Raw genomic sequence first — 19572 nt, 5'->3', positions numbered from 1 at the left:
AGGATCCTGTGATAGTTCATTACATGGATACCACTCTTTGGAAGGAGAAGACACCGTTAGAAATTACAGAAGATGGGGTCCTCAGATATCAAGGGCGATTATGTGTGCCTAATGTTGCAGGGCTGCATCGGCAGGTTATGGGAGAAACTCACTATTCTCGTTATTCTATCAATCCAGAAGCAAGAAAGATGTATGATAATATCAGAGAAGTGTATTGATGGGGCGGAATGAAAAAGGATATAGCAGAATTTATTGCCCAGTGTCCTAACTGTCAGCAGGTTAAGATTGAGCATCAAAAACTCGGTGGATTATTACATGCTATGGAGATTCCGATTTGGAAATAGGAAGTAATTAATATGGATTTCATTGTAGGCTTACCTCGTACCCAGCGTAAGTTCGATTTGATATTGGTGATTGTTGATAGGCTTACAAAGTCAGCCCATTTTCTACCCGTTAGAACTACATATTCCTCAGAGGATTATGCGAGGCTTTATATCAAGGAGATACTACGACTGTGAGCACGTAATTTTTGCCTTATATGAATTACTCCCATAATGTCAAAACAAAATAATTTCTTTTCATTATTTGCAATTTTGTGAATTTTGTGGCATTTTGTGTTAATTGTTTGCATTTGTCTATGCATTTTATTTTTGTTTAATTAATGAAAAATACAAAAAATATGTGCATTTGCATTTAGGAGTTAATTTCGATATGTTAGGATTAAGTAAGTAATTGAATTATTTTATAAAAAGGGGAAAATCAAAAAAAAATTATTTAATTTACATTTTTCAATTTTAACTTTTAGTAGTTCTTCTAATTAATTGTGTTAATTATCATTCAGGTTTAATTAGTATTTTGTTTAAGTTAATTAGGTTCTAAGAATTAATTTAGGAATTTATCTAATTTTGAAAAAAAGAAAGAAAAAGAAAAGAAGAAAAGAAGAAGAAAAGAATTTTGGGAAGTAATTTTGAAAAAAAGGAATGAAGAGATGGTGTCTTTGTTGAAAATCCAATTATTTGGGCCAGTCTTAGTTTTTCCGCCCCAGCCTAGGTTAGGAATGCTCAAATTACCCCAAATCGGCCCAAATCGCCCCAGCCCCAAGCCCGTATCCGATCTCACCCGTTAGTTAACCCAACGACCTCGTTTGATTTAGTAAGGATTAATCCTAGACGTCTAGGTTAGATGATCTAACGTCTAGGAAGTGGGATATCACTCGTATAAAAGTGTCCGAAGACCCCTTACCCCCCCTCATCGTCTCTTTCACAATCTCAAAGACCCTAACCACTGAAAACCCTAGAAGCTGCCATTAAATTCCCACCGCCATTAGTGGCGGCGCCACCTCCAATCCACACCAGATTTACACCATAGCACCCTCTTCCTCCCCTCATGTCGAATTCGTCGTTTGTTTCCTTCGAATCACCGCGGAACTCGTCGAATCTTCAATCAAAGACTAGACTAAAAACCTAACCTTTCCCAAATCGCCCTAAATTAACACTAGATAACCCCCATGGCTCATTCTTCCCTAATCCACAACGAGTTTCTCTCAAATCCTCACAGAGTTACTCGAATCTCAAATCAAATGAGAGACCCTAAAACCCCAAATCTCTTCACCTTCAGTTCTGAGCGTGCACTGGTCCAAGCTTTTTGGTTGTCACGTTTCGAAGGCTTGGTTCGACGCAAAATCGATGCAGTCCACTTGTTCTTAACAAAGACAAGTGAATAGCATCAATTTCATTAAACCAAGAAATTCGGTTTGGTTTCGAATTTGCTTGGTGAGTTCTTCTTTCTGTCCGTTTTATCTCTTGATCTTCTTCTTTTCTTTTCCCATTTGCCTTGGCTAATTTTGTCTTCTATGAATAGACTTAGGTTTAGTTTTCCCTCCTTTAGATTAATTTGGGTTTGGTGTTTAATTGTGGTCATTTTTAATTTTCTTTTCAACTCCTAAAACTTGTTCACTAACCTTGTTTGCCCGTTTGTTCAGTTTTAGAGTTAAGTCTCTGATTTCCTTCTTGTTAGTTCTTTATTTTAGGTTAATTAGTTTATGTTGATTTAGTAATTTAGTTAATCCCTTACCTAGATGTGAATTGATCAGTGATTGAATTAGGATTGTTGTTGAAATTATTTCATGATATCTGGGCGTGTAGTATATTCTTTTCAATTGGATAAGTGCTCGCTTGGGCTTTGGGTTGTCTCTGATCCATTTGGCAAGGATCAGCCCACCTGATTTGGTTTAGTATTGGGTCAAATTTTGACCCATCTTGGTTTGGTTCTCAAAGTAAAATTCAGGGGGCATTAAGGGTAAACTGGGAAAGTTACTGAGAGAATCTCTCAAGTAACCACCCATGAAGCTTCCTAGAAGCTGCATAGTACACTTACTTGGTTAACAAGTCAAAAAATTAGGACTAAAAAGCAAAAAAAAAGAAGAAGAAGATGAAAAGGTCTAAAATGAAAAAACCAAACTCTTAAAAGCTGCCCTAGTGACTTTCCTATAAAGGCATGGTTACTTGCAGCTGAATGGATTGGAAAAAAGGGCTAAAAAATCCAGAAAAGAGAGACGACTGAAAACTTGAATAGAATATTGTTCCATTGGTCTTTTATATGTTGTCTTTGGGAGATTTAATTTCCTAAACAAATCCCTGATTCTCTTTGGTGTTCAAGATGGAGTGAAATTGAGTGTTTTAATTGGTTTTCGAAGCTGCTTTGGTGCTAGTTTAAGTGAAATTGTTATGTTGCTTCCCTACTCCTTGGTTTGAGCTGATTCTGTTGACCCTGCGTTACTGCTGCTGCCTCTTGATTTCTCATTTTCTCGTGGTTTTGTTTGTCAAATCAAGTACACATTCCTGAAACTTGCAATGTGATGTTAAATTTGGATAATGAAGATATAAAAAAGGAGTTCCAAGTGTTTGAGTTGTAGATATTTGGCTTCTAGTTAGTTATATGTCTGTCTTTATGTATCTTGCCTTTTTATATAACACATGTTCAGTTGAATGTTTTTTTGTGAGTTGATTCTGTGAGAGTTGGAATAATTTTGAATTTTCTAGGCACCATGTTAAAGTGTGTAAAGGTATTCAGCATTTAGACCAGCTTCTCATTGTGTAAATTAACTATAAAGGGACTGTGTAAATGCCATTCTTGTTGGGTTAGAGTTCCTCTTCTTCATGAAGTAATTCTGGTATGTGAATGAGTTTAAGCTAATAATGGTAGAAAGTTGAAGGGTTTACACAGTATTCTCAAATGTTGAAAGTCAAGGGATGAACATAATTATTTGAGCTTTAGAGTTTTCGATAGTTACAAATTTATGGTTTCTTCATTTGGCATCTGAATATGTTTTCTGAATAAAAGGGCTTGGAGAAATGCTCAATTGGTTTTAGTCAGCTTTTGATACCCAACAGTTTTGATCAATTAATTCGATGGTTTTGTCATTTACAAAGGTAATGATGCCTAGAACAGTTTGTTTCCATTTCTCAAATTTAATGATTTCTGCTGCTACACGAGTTCGACATGGCACCCAGAAGTCTTTAGCTTATGCGTTGTGTGGATCGATTCAGGTCTATTGGGCATGAATGCAAAGAGCCGGCCTGGAATGGGGATAAGGCATTAAGATCTTGAATCTCCACTTTGCCGCTCCATTGTGTACCATTTGGGCCTATTTTCGAGTTTGGCCCAAATTATTTAAACTCGTGAGTTCTATAATTGCAGTACGTCATAGGATTTAGCTTCAAGGGGAAACAAATCATTGTTTATTTATTTCATTTTAAGTCTTAAATGTCAACATAAATGTTTGTTAAGTTTTTTTTTTCGAGCTTCCACTTTATTTAAGTTAGACTATTTCAAATAATTGAGGAGTGCTATCCTAGATAAGACATAGTCTATGGCCCTCCGAGCTTTTAGTTTAAATACCCTTCAAAATGGAATTGAGGTGCGCCGCGCCAAATAAGAACTTAAATGCGTGGCCCTCATTTAATTATTTCTTCCAAAATACTTAGAACTCGAGGCATGCCATTTAGCAAATTTTCATGGCCTTCGCAAAGTTAAAACGCGCAGTTGCTTTAGGCACGTATTTTAATAATATTACCTTCCTAAACTCGGGTGTGCATTTCATGTGAGCCAAATCAAAATCTTAAAACGTTGACTAAAATTTGTTTAGGATTGCGGGTGCATTTCATGTGGTGCGATCCAAAGGCATGTTTTAAAACGACGTTCAATCTTCTTTAGAATTAATTAAAAGTGGTTAAAAGTTTAAAATGGCATCATAGGTTAAAACATATTTCTAAAATCAGATAGTTAAGCCGAATATAATAGTTGAGCGACCGTGCTAGAACCATGAAACTCGGGAATGCCTAATACCTTCTCCCGGGTTAACAGAATTCCTTACCCGGATTTCTATGTTCGCGGACTGTAATACAAAGTCAATCTTTTCCTCGATTCGGGATTTGAACCGGTAACTTGGGATGCCATAAATCTCCCAAGTGGCAACTCTGAATCTTTTAATAAACAATCCCGTTTCGATTGTCCTTTAATTGGAAAAACCCCCTTATACACCCTCTTGGGGGTGTAGGTAAAAAAGGAGGTGTGACAGCTTTGGCGACTCTGCTGGGGATCGAACCCAGAATCTCTGGTTCAGGGTTCAGAATTCGAGCTTAGATGAATTGTTATAGTTGGCTTTATTAATTATCTGATTTTGTTACATGTTTGTGCCTAATGTGCTAAGTGTTGCTTGTACCTCTTTGATATTCTGTGAACTGTATATAAACTGCTACGAAACCATTCTTCTCTCTGAGTCTTCTAAATCATGGAGGAGTGTGCACTTTGTGTGACTTCTCTTATGTTAGAGTCATATCCCAAATTTTAGAATGAGGTTCAGACAAGTTGCAAAGCCGGTGAAGCTTCTGTATTCCCGGTACGCTGCCCCACATCGGCTCGAGTTGTTCGCTCAGGTAAGCCAGGTCTAGAACAATAACCCCAAGTTTTAAATCTAGTATAACAAGACCTCATGTCGGATCCCTAGTAGGAACGTTTGCTTGCATCACGTGCATTTGACTTTGGAGACTCAACACAGGGGTTGGGTCTGTCTAGGAAAGGTGCACCAAAAATGAAAAGACCATCTTGATGCATCTTACTTGCTACCTGTGCATTTATTTGATTTGGATTTGCATGCTGACCGACTTTTGAATAATGGGAGAAAGTTAAAAAAAAAAGAGAATAGCAATGTGAGGGTTAAGTGAGTTAAATCACCTGTTTTGAAAAAACCAATGTCCAAATGGTACTGAAACTCTGCCAAAGTTTTTGAGAAAAATGAAAAAAGGAAAAGGTTTTGTTTTGAAAAATAGTTGGTTTTATTTTATTTGTCCGAACTACGCCAGTTTGATTCTCACAGGGAGTGAGATACGTAGGCAACCCCCATCGGGTCCAACTTCTTTTTTGCAAAAATAGTCCAAAAAGAACAAAATTTTTAATTTTATTGCAAATAAGTAAGGTGATGCCATTCTTGTCTAAAATAGCCGAATGTCCCCAAAACGGCGCCGGAAGGCCGTTTTTGCAAGAATAGCCACCTTTGGTCATTTTTCAAGGTTTTGTCGTTAGCGAGCACAACCTTAAAATCTTCGTTTTTGGAGTGCTGAAAGGCCGTATATGCAAATTCGGATATTTTGTGAAAATTTTGGGGAAAAAAATGGTCATTTTTCTTGGGTCAAAATGAGTCATAGTTTTCTTTTAATTAAAATCACCTTAATAAATGTGCAGGATGAGCACAATTCAAAATAATCCTTTCTCAGTCTGTGAAGAGATCCTGTTGGAGATACATATGTGGTGGCATGATTTGGGGGACAATAGCAGGAAAGTTGTGACAAAAGCGTTGGGCGGTCTTATCGGGCTCTTGAAGGTTAAGCCAAGAAAATACGTGATTGAGGCCTTGATACCATTTTGGGACCCAGCATATAATGTATTCCACTTTGCTGATTTCGAGTTAACTACTACACTGGAAGAGATAGCAGGCTATGCCGGTTTCGAGGGGAATCGTAGAAATCAATACCCGGTAGCATCGAGAATAGTAACCCCTCACAAATTTTTGGACTTGTTAAGCATCAGTAGGGACATCCGAGACGGAAATTTGGCCAAAGGATTATGTACCTTCTACTTTTTGTATCGACGTTACGGGAATCCCCGTGGCTTCAAAACGCCATATACCGGTCTTACTCATGCGGGAAACCAAGACAAGTGGGAAGCTCTGAGAGGATTAGCTTTTAAAATGGCATTCCTGGGTATTTTGATTTGCCCCAGAAAAGACGGGAACATAGAGTTGGGGCTTGTAGGGATAGCTAACTTTATGATGAAAAAGGTAAATGGACTATAGTGCCGCTGATCTTGGCGGAAATTTACCGAGCTCTGACCCTTTGTCGTGAAGGATGAAAGTTCTTTGAAGGGTGCAATATGCTGTTACAACTATGGATGGAGGAACACCTTTGTCGCCGTCTCGGATACTTGAATTGTGGTATGACTAGCCTTGAATGCATCATAAAACATGAAAAATGGGTAGAGGATTATGAGTTCCCGGATGTTACGGAAGCATGGCATGCTCATTTGAGATCTTTGACTGAAAACAAGATCGAATGGACGATCGGGTGGCTCTCGGTCAGTGAAGTAATCTATATGTCGGCTGAGGTGTGTTTTTTATTGTTGATAGGTCTTCGGAGTATCCAGCCTTATGCTCCGCACAGAGTCCTACGTTAGTTAGGCCGATACCAGACCATCCCACACGATGAAGATTTGAGTCAGCAGGTCATTGAGTTAGAACCAAAAGCTGCCTTCCTAGAAGAAAAAGTGCGTCGGATTCGGCATCAGTGCAGATTCTTAGGGCCTAATACTCAAGTACGAGATCTATCCAGAGGCGAGGTGGAGCCTAGTTACACTGCTTGGTATGGTAAAATATCCCAAGTTCATTATGAGCCCGAAAGGCCCGCAAAGAGACCCCATGTTCAACAGTACACCGACGGAGCACAAGTGCAATGGGACTGGTTGACCAAAGAAAACGAGTACAGGGTTACCATAAGTAAATTGGAAAGGCAAGTCAGGGACCTTCAGTTTGAAAATAGCTTGCAAGTCGCGGCAGATGAAGGGGAAAAGAAAAAGCTGACCAAAGAAAATGAGGCCCTTCGAGCCAAGATTCAGAAAATGAAAATAGTGGCAAAAGATCCCTCCATAAGTGCCAAAGATGAAAAACTCATAGATAACTTGGGGTAGAAAGTGAGTGACTATAGTTTTGATTTGAACAAATCATAAAGTGAACTAGCCAGGGCTCAAAAGCAATTAGCTAAAAATGAAGATGAACGAGCACGCCTGGTTAAGCAGTTGAAAGAAAAGTATGACAATGAGGTCGCAGGATTAAAGAAAAGGGTCGTCACCACGGAAAACAAAATGATCAAACAGGCGAAAGACTTCAAGGTTGAAAGAGAACATTGTTATGCAGCATTGGCACAATTAGAAATCGATTTGCAACAACTTCAGGAGCACAATCAAGTGGCCAAGCAAACTTTGGAAGCCAGGGCCCAGCAGATCGGGCGTTTGTTGCAAGAAAAAGGTGTCATAAGAGAGAGAGTTAGAACCATCGCCGATTACATTTTTGTGAAGTGTCAAGCCTATGAGGATATGACTCGCACCACCTTCTTCACGGCAGTGATGACATTTGTTAAACAGATAATGAGTGACTTGGATAGACTTCAAAGGGATCTTGCATATAGTCCCGCGCCGAGACCGAATGATGTCCCGCGGGCACCCGGAGCATTAATGTATTCATGATTTTCATTTGAGTCTGTATTTCCTTTTCCGTTAGAGTCTGTCAGTTGTTTTGAGTCTGTATTTTCTTTCTGCTAGAGTCTGTCAGTTGTTTTTGAGCCTGTATTTTCTTGGAATCTGTATTTCGTCTTTGCATCAGAGTCTGTTAGTTTCTTTTGGAGTCTGTTAGTTTTGAGTCTTTGTAATCAAAGCATTTTCTTTTCATGAAAATTGAAAATCCCAATTTTTTTTTATTATTTACTTTTACACTTATCTCCCAGAACTACGCTCGGTCTGATTCATGCGGGGTCATGTTACTTGGGCAATCTCCATAGGATTCGACCACAACCAAAAGAGAAAAAAAAGGAAATAAATATGGAAAAAAAAAGAGAGAAGAAGAAAGAAAAGAAAAGATGGGAAAAAATAAAAACCGTGGAGAGGAAAAAATGGCAAAACAAGAGAGAGAAATGAGAGGGATAAAAACAAAGAGAAAATAAGTGGAGAAAGGCATAAGTGGAAAGAAAAGAGAAGAAGTTGCAAACAAAAATAAGGAAAAGCCGGGATGACGCGAGCAACCGATCAAATGCATAATAGAAACGGTTAACTACTTAGGTGCATTCATTCCCCAAATACGCGGTTGCCTATCTATTAAACCCTGATCGCTAACAAGTTCGTTGTTGTCATCAAGTAACAGGTAGGTGGTTAGTTGTGTGTCATTATGGCAACTCACTCATACAACACCCGTTTAAAAAACAAATCGATCATGGCCAATCAGAAACTTGATACCAGTGTCATCAATCCTTCAAGGGAGGCGGAAGAATTGGATGTTAATTCAATGAAAGAAGAGATGTATAAGTTGAAGCAGCAGATGGCCGAAATGTACCAGGCCTGGGCAAAAGGGCAACTACCACCAGTTTATCCCGCCAACCCTGCTTATATCCCACCATTGGTTCAATCTCAGGAACTTCCCACTGTGAACTCATCTCCAGCCTTTCCCCTCTACCAACAATACTACGGCACCACTTCCCATACCTCGCAAGCTCCACCACCCAAACAAGTCTCGTACCCTCCTCCACCAATTACTCCCATTTTTGTGGCACCCCCACCTGCTACATTACACCAATCCTCCAGTGAGCCTCTGCTCTAGACTCACGACAGCGAGTATTACCCCCGGAGCCTACCTTCAAAGCTCTAGAACCATATTCCTACACTCCTCATTTTGATCTCCCGGCAGAAACTGAAAAGCCACCCAAAAATCCCGAATATGAGGAAATAATCAGAAAGGTCAAAAACTTAGAACAATCGTTCAGAGATATGAGAGGGTTGGGAGGTCAAGTAAGTGTGGCTTACAAAGATCTATGTCTATTTCCAGATGTGCAATTGCCGGCAGGGTTTAAGATGCCCAAGTTTGATTTGTATGATGGGCATGGTGATCTAGTGGCACATTTGAGAGGTTTTTGTAGCAAAATGAGGGGAGCTGGCGGGAAAGACAAGCTGCTAATGGCGTATTTTAGTCAGAGTCTGAGTGGTTCGGCGTTGGAATGGTATACTCGGCGGGATCATGGAAGATGGTACACATGGGATGATCTAGCCCAAGCATTTGCTTGTCAATTCCAGTACAATCCCTTTCTCCAGGTGGATGCCTGACTACCAACTACACTTTGAGATGTTTTTCCTTTATCCAGGTGGACGCCTGACTGCTGAACTTGAATGTATTCCCTGCTCTACAGGCGGGCTCCTGATTGCTGAACTTGAAATGCGTTCCCATGCTCTCCAGGCGGGCTCCTGATTGCTGAACTTGAAATGTATTCCCATGCTTTCCAGGCAGGCTCCTGACTGCTAAACATGAAATGCATTCCCTGCTCTCCAGGCGGGCTCCTGACTGCTGAACTTGAAATGTATTCCCATGCTCTCCAGGAGGGCTCCTAACTGCTAACTTGAAATGTATTCCCATGCTCTCCAGGCGGGCTCCTGACTGCTAACTTGAAATATATTCCCTGCTCTCCAGGAGGGCTCCTGACTGCTAACTTGAAATGTATTCCCTGCTCTCCAGGCGGGCTCTTGACTGCTAACTTGAAATATATTCCTTGCTCTCCAGGCGGGCTCCTAACTTCAACAAAATAGACAAAAACAAAGAAAAATTTTCTACCCCAATTTCGGTATTTGGGAACATATGTAAGTGTAAAATGAACCACATTAACAAATATCAATAAGAACTTGAAAGCTAAAACTTGAGTTATACTCCCTTGTTCTCTAGGTGGGCTCCTGACCGCTAACTTGAAATGTATTTCCATGCTCTCCAGGTGGGTTGCTGACTGCTAACTTGAAATGTATTCCATGCTCTCCAGGCGGGCTCCTGATTGCTGAACTTGAAATGTATTCCCTGCTCTCCAGGCAGGCTCCTGACTTCACAAAATAGACAAAAAAAGAAACTTTTTCTGCCCCAGTTTGGTAGCTGGGCACATAGGTGAGTGTAAAACTAAATCCTTCTACCAACTATTATTAAGAATATGAAAGCAAAATCCTATTATCCAGAGAGGTCCTGAAAACTCTTAATTAAACGACAATTATAGATCTAAGTTGTATCTTCTAAAGGTATTACTTCCGCTAAGTCCTGTTATTTAAAAGGGTCTTAGACTACATCTTATTATCCAGGAAGGTCCTGCAACTCGCAATCAAGTCTTGTCCTAAACAAATGACACTTTTACGACTGAATTATACTACCCTACGACAGAATTTACGATACATCTTGTGATCTAATGGAAATCTTAAAACTAGGTCCCATTATTCATAGGGAGTGGTCCTGAAAACTCCAAATTGAATCCTATCTTAAACATACAAACTGTGAAACCAACTTACCTTCCTCTATGCTATTCATGATTGTTTTGAATTTTAACTAAACCACATTTTCCAGGAAGGTCCTGAGAGTTTACGGTCAAACCTGATTAGTGCTTGCTCTTCCCTTACGGAGAGTTCCTTCGAAACAAATGAAATTTTATGCCCCTGTTTCAATCAAAGAAAAATCTTGTCAGTTTAAAATGGTGGTTAGTTGAGGCATTCTTGCGGAAGGTCTCTCCGCTGCCATGTTTCATTTCGACCTGCTTTCCCGAACTGGCCCTGAACCGCTTGACTTTCTGTCTGACTTTCAAACCCCATGACCTTTGACGACCCGAGTGTTCTATACCCATACTGTTGTTTTACACCTCTGACCCTTTTATCTGAACCTTCGCATCTCCCCTAAAATTGCCAAATTATTTCATCGATGAAACTTCTGGTGACTTCTTATACCCCGCTTTACATCATGCTGTCTTGGTATGTTCTGGCCAAACTATGCTTCGCAATTTTGGAAGTTGGTAGTGAGCTTTGAAACCCTTTCTTTCTTGATCAAACAAAATCGACATTGAAACAACTTAAAGAAATAAAACCCAAAAGAAAATGAAACGCAATGACTTTGCGAGTTAAGGATAAGAAGAATCCAAAACTGGATGACTGCTAAAAGGGAGAAAGAAAAGAAACTTATCTGTGTGGAACAACTAGTACCAATGATCATGACATGCATTTTGGATTAATTATCCCAATCTGTCCAACCAATCAACTTTCAGTTGCCATACTTTGTTGCCCTAGAATTTCCATAACCTGACTTCTTCACCCAAACCTTGACCTTGTTCATCCTGCGGTGCCTTGAAAGGTTTTCCACCAACAGACCTTCCTCATTTGTTCATATCTCAACTTACTTTTGCCTTAAGGCGCCCGTGAAGGTTTTCACCAATAAGACTCTCTCATTTTTTATTTCTCTCATCTCTCATCGCCTTACGGTGCCCGTGAGGGTTTTCACCAACAAGACTCTCTCCTTTTTAATTTTTCCTGCTTGGCCTAGAGTGTTGCCCCTGATATGAATCACCTCTGCCTGTTTGACTTGGCATTTCTCGAAGACTGATCAGAAGGTCTTTCTTTGACCCGTAGCGTGGGATTTTGGACAGGGTTAGAAAGAAAGGGTATAAAAGGCACAAAACAATTCAAATGGGTTAAAAATTACAACTTCCGGAATCAGATTTCTCACAACAACCATAACTTCTGCCCCAGTTTCTTTCTCAGGGACTTTTGGATTTTTGTTTTGATGAGACCAAACCGTGAGGCTGCCTACGTATCCTTACAAGGAATCAGGTCGAACGTAGTTCATGTCATAGAAATTGCTTTGTTGTTGTGATTTTCTTTCTTTTTCTTCTCCTTTCTTTTTTTCTGTTCTTTTTCTTCTTCTTTTTCTCTTTTTTTTCAGTCTTTCCTTTCTCTTTTCTCTCTTCTCGCATTTCTAAATTTGCCACTGATTCTGAAAGAGGGGTATGAAAGAAAATAAATAAGGCTCAACGGGGTAGCAAGGAATAAAGTGTTTAGATAGTAGAACAAAATACCTTCGTCATTCCAATCTTCAAAACATGCCAAGTACAAACAAACACAATTTAAACAAAGAGATCATACATAATATCTTTTGACCGCATCAGAATTGATGGCCATTTCTATACATTTGCCTTCTATATTAGTTAAATACAAAGCACCATTGGACAACACTCTTGTCACGATGAACGGTCCCTGCCAATTTGGGGCGAACTTACCTTTTGCTTAAGCCTAATGAGGAAGGATACGTTTCAATACTAACTGAACCACTTCAAACTTCCGTGGACGCACCTTCTTGTTATATGCTCTTGCCATTCTCTGTTGATACAACTGACCATGACAAACTGCTGCCAATCTCTTCTCATCAATTAAACTCAACTGTTCTAAGCGAGTTTTGATCCACTCATCGTCATAAATTTTGGCCTCAACGACAATCCGAAGGGACGGAATTTCAACTTCCACGGGTATCACCGCCTTAGTGCCATATACCAACAAATAAGGAGTTGCCCCTAATGAACTACGAACAATAGTGCGATAACCCAACAATGCAAATGGCAACTTCTCGTGCCATTGCCTGGAACCCTCCACCATTTTCCGCAGTATCTTCTTTATGTTCTTATTGGCTGCCTCGACTGCTCCATTCGCCTTGGGGCGATATGAGGTAGAATTGCAATGTGTAATCTTAAACTATTGACATAACTCTCTCATCAAATGACTGTTGAGATTAGCATCGTTATTTGTGATGACTACCTTTAGTATCCCGAATCGACAAATGATGTTTGAATGCACAAAATCAACCACTGCTTTCTTGGTCACGAATTTGAAAATTTTAGCTTCAACCCACTTGGTGAAATAATCAATGGCCACCAGAATGAACCTGTGCCCATTGGACGCTGCTGGCTCGATTGGCCCAATGACATCCATGCCCCAAGAAACAAAGGGCCATGGCATAGACATTGTATGCAATTCTGATGGCGGAGAATGAATCAAATCTCTGTGCACCTAACATTGATGACACTTGCGCACAAAACTGATACAATCTCACTCCATGGTGAGCCAATAATAACCTGCTCGGTGGATCTTCTTTGCCAGAACATATCCACTCATATGCGGTCCACAGACTCCGGAATGTACTTCGGTCATGATAGCTGTGGCCTGTCTAGCATCTATACATCTTAATAACCTGAGATTTGGAGTTCTTTTGTACAAAACTCCTCCACTGAAGAAACATCCACTTGCCAAACGACAAATTGTTCTCTTTTGATCACATGTGGCTTGTACCGGATATACTCCCATTCTGATGTATTCCTTGATATCGTGGAACAACGGTTCGCCATCGAGTTCTTCCTCCACCACGTTACAATAAACATGCTGATCGCAAACTTGAATCTGCAAAGGGTCCGCATAAGCCTTATCTGGATGATGTAACATTGATGCCAGAGTATCCAAAGCATCGGCAACCTCATTATGAATCCTTGGAATATGCCGGAACTCTATTGATTGAAACCGTTGACAGAGATCATGCAAACATTGTCGGTACGGTATAAGTTTTAAATCCCTTGTTTCATATTCTCCTTAGAACTGGTGTACTAGAAGGTCCGAGTCTCCCAACACCAAGACATCGGACACCCATATCTATAGCTAACCTCAAACCCAGAATGCATGCCTCATACTCAGCCATGTTGTTAGTACAGTATAAACGAAGTTGAGCCGTAATAGGGTAGTGATGCCCTGTTTCAGAAATAAGTACCGCTCCTATCCCAGCGCCTTTCATGTTAGCAGCCCCATCAAAGAAAAGTTTCCATCCTGGCTTTTCAACCTGTTCCAACTCATCAATGTGCATCACCTCTTCATCAGAGAAATAAGTCTTCAAGGGTTCATATTCCTCATCCACCGGATTCTCGGTCAAATGGTCCGCCAGTGCTTGTGCTTTCATCGTAGTCTGAGTCACATAGACGATGTCACACTCCGTGAGTAAGATATGCCACTTTGCAAGTCTTCCTGTAGGCATAGGCTTCTGAAAGATATACTTCAATTGATCCAAACAAGAGATGAGATAAGTAGTGTAAGATGACAAATAATGCTTCAACTTTTGTGCTAACCAAGTTAGGGCGCAACATGTCCTCTCAAATTGAGTGTACTTAACCTCGTAAGATGTGAACTTCTTGCTGAGATAATAGATGGCCTGCTCTTTCTTGCTGGTGATATCATGCTGACCCAACACGCAACCAAACGAACTATCCAAAATCGTCAAATACAGAATCAAAGGTCTCCCCAGTTCTGGTGGCACCAACACAAGTGGATTTGACAAATACCCATTTATCTTATCAAATGCTTCTTGACACTCATCTGTCCACTTGACTACAACATATTTATTCAATAGCTTGAAGATAGGCTCACAGGTTATCATAAGCTGAGCAATAAACCTGCTAATGTAGTTCAACATCCCTAATAGACTCATCACTTCAGTCTTGTTCCTTGGAGGTGGCAATTCTTGGATAGCTTTAATCTTTGACGGGTCCAATTCAATACCTCGGCGGCTGACTATGAATCCCAACAATTTTCCAGATGGCACACCGAATGCGCATTTTGCAGGATTGAGCTTAAGATTGTACCTGCGAAGCCTTTGGAAGAACTTTCTCAAATCCCTGACATGGTCAGACTGCTTTCTAGACTTTACGATCACATCATCCACATAAACCTCGATCTCCTTGTGTATCATGTCGTGGAATATGGTTGTCATTGCCCTCATATAAGTTGCCCCAACATTTTTCAGACCGAATGGCATGACCGATAGCAGTACGTACCCCATGGAATAATAAATGCTGTCTTTTCTACATCTTCCTCATCCATTAAGATCTGATGATAACCCTTATAGCAATCCACAAAAGATCCAATCTCATGTTTGGCGCAATTGTCAATCAGAATGTGGATATTGGGCAGTGGGAAATTGTCCTTAGGACTCGCCTTGTTGAGATCACGGTAATCAACATACACCCTGGTCTTGTCGTCCTTCTTTGGCACGAGTACTACATTGGCTAACCAAGTGGGATATCGAGTGACTAGGATGACTTTTGCATCAAACTGCTTGGTGACCTCTTCTTTGATCTTCACGCTCATATCAGTTTTAAATTACCTAAGCTTCTGCTTGATGGGAGGAAATGCCGGGTTAGTGGGAAACTTGTGAACCACTAAATCAGTGCTTAGATCCGGCATGTCGTCATATGACTATGCAAAGATATCTTTGTATTCAAACAATGCCTTAATGATTTCCTCCCTGATTTGTGGGTCAAGGTGGACACTTATCTTAGTTTCTCTTACATTATCCGAATCCCCTAAATTGACTGCTTTTGTATCATTCAGGTTAGGCTTGGGTTTTTCTTCAAAATGGCTTAATTCTTTTCTAATATCTTCAAAGGCCTCATCATCATCATATTCCCATTCATCTATCACATCCTATTTCCTGTATTACTATTTCAGGATTAGATTGGCTCTTAAGACCGAGCCGAAGATTCCTCATGCATGTCATGTCATTGAAACCAACATAAAAAGAACTGTACAAGGAAGAAAAGAAAAACAAAAATAAAACTATCAGGAATGAAGAAAGAAAGGAAATTGCATTTCATTGAAATTACAGATAACCATGTTTATACATCCAAACGGACGGAACATAGAATCTGAATTACAACCCTAGAATAATCCAGATAAACTAGAAGAAAATCAAAGTAAACTACCAAAACTCCCTCCGAGTAGGAAGAGGAGTAGCTTCCCAATTGTTAATCTTTGCACTAGGCCCCACAAACTGCACATCCGCTTTACTCGAACCCTCTCCAGCTTCCAACATGTTCATATCAGCGAATAACCTCTCAATTTTTTCAATCAAATCTCTATCAACATTAACCATTGAACTCGGAACCGTCGTCACTGGGCGCTTTCTGGTACTAGGCCTGACAAATGATCTGGAAAGATGCCCATGCCCTCTGTTTCATTTTTCTGGCTCTTCTCACATCGGCGGCCGTGGGCTTGACTCCTAGACCAAATGTACCCAAGTTTCTAAGAAGAGACACCGGCTGCACAATGCCCTGCAGAGATGCACCCAAACCCTTACCAGGTACAAACCATTCTTCAACATTTCGAAAGCTACCATGACTGACGTGGCAGTTACCTTTAGAACTGGAATGCGTTTCCCCTCTGGAATTTTCTCAACTGACACCATGTCAAAGACCTGATAGACCCATGGCCCCTTGTCGTCCTCGACCTCAATGAACGACACAATGGAATCACTATGAGTACACCGATTATCCTCATCGTACACAACTATTTACTGTCTATCCCCTTCAAATTTGACCATCTAATGTAGGGTGGATGGGACCGCCTTGGCAGCATGGATCCAGGGTCGCCCTAGCAAAAGATTATAAGAGACCGCCACATCCAACACTTGAAATTCCATAGTGAAATCAATGGGCCCTATCGTTAACTCTAGTATTATATCACCCACTAAATACTTTGCCCCCGCCGTCGAACCCCCAAACACAAATGTTGTTCTTGTGAATTCTATCATCGTCCACTTTCAGCTTATTCAACGTGGAGAGAGGACAAATGTTCGCACTAGACCCATTGTCGACTAGAACTCGGGTGACCACAGAATCTTCGCACTTCACCGTCAAATACAGGGCCCTATTATGCTCAATGCCGTCTACGGGCAACTCATCGTCGGAGAAAGTAACCCTGTTCACCTCAAATATTTTGTTTGCTATCTTCTCCAAGTGATTTATCTATATCTTGTCGGGAACAAGGGCCTCATTCAAGATTTTCATCAGCACCTGACGGTACTCATCTGAGTGGATCAGCAATAAGAGCAATGAGATCTGAGCAGGCATTTTCCTCAACTGCTCTACAATAGAATAGTCTTGTACTTTCATTTTCCTCAAATCTTCCGCTTCCTCTTCTGTCACAGCTTTTTTTACCAATATCGGGTTATCCTTGGGGATTCTGGCTTTTCTTAACTCTTCGGGAGCAAAACACCTCCCCGAACGAGTCAGACCATGAGCTTCACAAACTTCTTCTCTAACTTTTTTCCCTTTATAGGTCACTATCACTTGTTCATAATTCCAAGGAACAGCCTTGTTGTTGATTACTGGCAGCTGAGTCACCAATTTTATAATAACAGGCTCTGTGCGAGCGCCCTTCATGACTACAACAGGTTTACTCGCTACCCCTGGTACCACCACTTTAGCATTTTTTGGTTTTACTACGACAGTACCTGACGACCCCTTATCGACTACCACAGATGGTTTATTGTTTGTCCTCTTCAATTGGGTCACTGATTTGCCACTGGTTGACTTTTCAGTTGGCTTGACTTCGCTGGAACGAATCATTATTACCGTCTGTAAGGGTTTCTTAGGTTCCCCTCCTTTGTGTAGTGGAGGGGTTTTCATCAATTCTAGCCCCTATGACCAGGTTGACCTAGAAGGGTGCTCCGTTCCAGTGGTCGGAGGAGTGTGAGGCAAGCTTTTAGAAGCTCAAGACAGCTTTGACTACAGCCCCAATTTTGATATTGCCTACAGGTTCGGGGTCTTATATGATCTATTGTGATGCCTCGAGGATTGGCCTCGGAGCGGTGTTGATGCAGGACGGTAGGGTGATTGCCTACGCATCTAGACAGTTGAAGATACATGAGAAGAATTGCCCTGTTCATGACCTTGAGTTAGCTGCCATTGTTCACGCCCTGAAGTTTTGGATCCATTATTTATACGGGGTTCCCTGTGAGATTTATACTGACCATCGGAGCTTGCAACACCTATTCAAGCAAAATGATCTAATTTGCACCAGAGGAGGTGGTTAGAGTTGCTGAAGGACTATGATATCACTAGTTTGTATCACTCGGGCAAGGACAATATGGTGGCCAATGCTTTGAGTCGTAGGGCAGAGAGTTTGGGGAGTTTGGCTTATTTACTAGTATCGGAGAGGCCTATGGCGATGGATGTTCAGGTCTTAGCTAGCCAGTTTGTGAGATTGGATCTTTCGAAGCCCAATCGGGTTCTAAATTGTGTGGTTTCTCGGTCTTCCTTATTTGATCGTATCAGGGAGAGACAGTATGATGACCCTCATTTGCTTTTCCTCAAGGACAAGGTTCAGCATGGTGATGCCAGAGATGTGACTATTGGTGATGATGGGGAATTGAGGATGTAGGGTCGGATTTGTGTACCCAATGTTGATGGGCTTCGGGAGTTGATTCTGGAGGAGGCCCATAGCTCATGGTAGTCCATTCATCCGGGTGCCGCGAAGATGTATTAGGATTTGAGGAAGCACTACTGGTAGAGGCAGATGAAGAAAGATATAGTTGGATTTGTAACTCGGTGCCTTAATTGTCAGTAGGTGAATTATGAGCACCAGAGACCGGGTGGGTTGCTTCAGCAGATAGAGATTCCGAAGTGAAAGTGGGAGCGGATCATCATGGACTTTGTAGTTGGGCTCCCATGGACTTTGAGAAAGTTCGATGCTATTTGGGTGATTGTGGATCGGCTGACCAAGTCCGCTCATTTCATTCCTGTGTGTACTACTTATTCTTCGGAGCGGTTGGCGAGGATTTATATCCGGGAGATTGTTCGTCTGCATGGTATTCCAGTGTCCATCATTTCATATACAGGTACTCAGTTCACATTACGGTTCTGGAGGGCCGTTCAGCATGAGTTGGGTACTCGGGTGGAGTTGAGTACAACATTTCACCCTCAGATGGACGGACAGTCCGAGCGCACTATTCAGATTCTTGAGGATATGCTCGATGCGTGTGTGATTGAGTTTGGAGGGTCTTGGGATCAGTTCTTGCCATTGGCAGAGTTTGCTTACAACAACAGCTAGCAGTCCAACATTTATATGGCGTCATATGAGGCTTTATATGATAGACGGTGTAGATCGTCAGTGGGTTGGTTTGAGCCGGGTGAGGCCAGATTATTGGGCACATACTTAGTTCAGGATACTTTGGAGAAGGTTAAGGTGATTCAGGATACCCTCCGCATAGCCCAGTCCAGACAGAAGTGTTACGCGGACCGAAAGTTTCGTGATGTTTCCTATATGGTTGGAGAGCAGGTTCTGCTTCAGGTTTCACCTATGAAGGGCGTTATGAGATTTGATAAGAAGGGAAAGTTGAGTCCGAGGTTTATTAGCCCTTTTAAGATATTGAGGCGTGTTGGGGAGGTTGCTTATGAGCTTGCATTACCTCCCAGCTTGGCAGGAGTTCATCTGGTATTTCATGTTTCGATGCTCCAGATGTATCACGGTTATCTGTCCCACGTGTTGGATTTCAGTTCAGTCCAGTTGGACAAGGATCTATCTTATGTTGAGGAGCCAGTGACAATATTGGACAAGCAAGTTAGAAAGCTGAGGTCAAAGACCATTGCATAAGTAAAG

General features: G+C 41.1%; 1 protein-coding gene across 1 annotated transcript; it reads right to left on the bottom strand.

The window, feature by feature from the left end:
• Nucleotides 1-12393: 12393 nt before the first annotated feature.
• Nucleotides 12394-15282, bottom strand: LOC138877598 (uncharacterized). The gene is made up of 4 exons (XM_070157222.1): nucleotides 15130-15282; nucleotides 14970-15021; nucleotides 13982-14523; nucleotides 12394-12849 (listed from the first exon to the last, which is right to left on the bottom strand). The coding sequence occupies exons 1-4, from the start codon at nucleotides 15280-15282 to the stop codon at nucleotides 12394-12396; spliced, it is 1203 nt and encodes a 400-aa protein (XP_070013323.1).
• Nucleotides 15283-19572: the final 4290 nt, after the last annotated feature.

This window comes from Nicotiana sylvestris, chromosome 9, assembly GCF_000393655.2.
Source record: "Nicotiana sylvestris chromosome 9, ASM39365v2, whole genome shotgun sequence".
In the NCBI taxonomy this organism is placed as follows: domain Eukaryota; kingdom Viridiplantae; phylum Streptophyta; class Magnoliopsida; order Solanales; family Solanaceae; genus Nicotiana; species Nicotiana sylvestris.
Note: the sequence above shows the minus strand (reverse complement) of the source record. Positions and strands in the feature narration are given on the sequence as shown.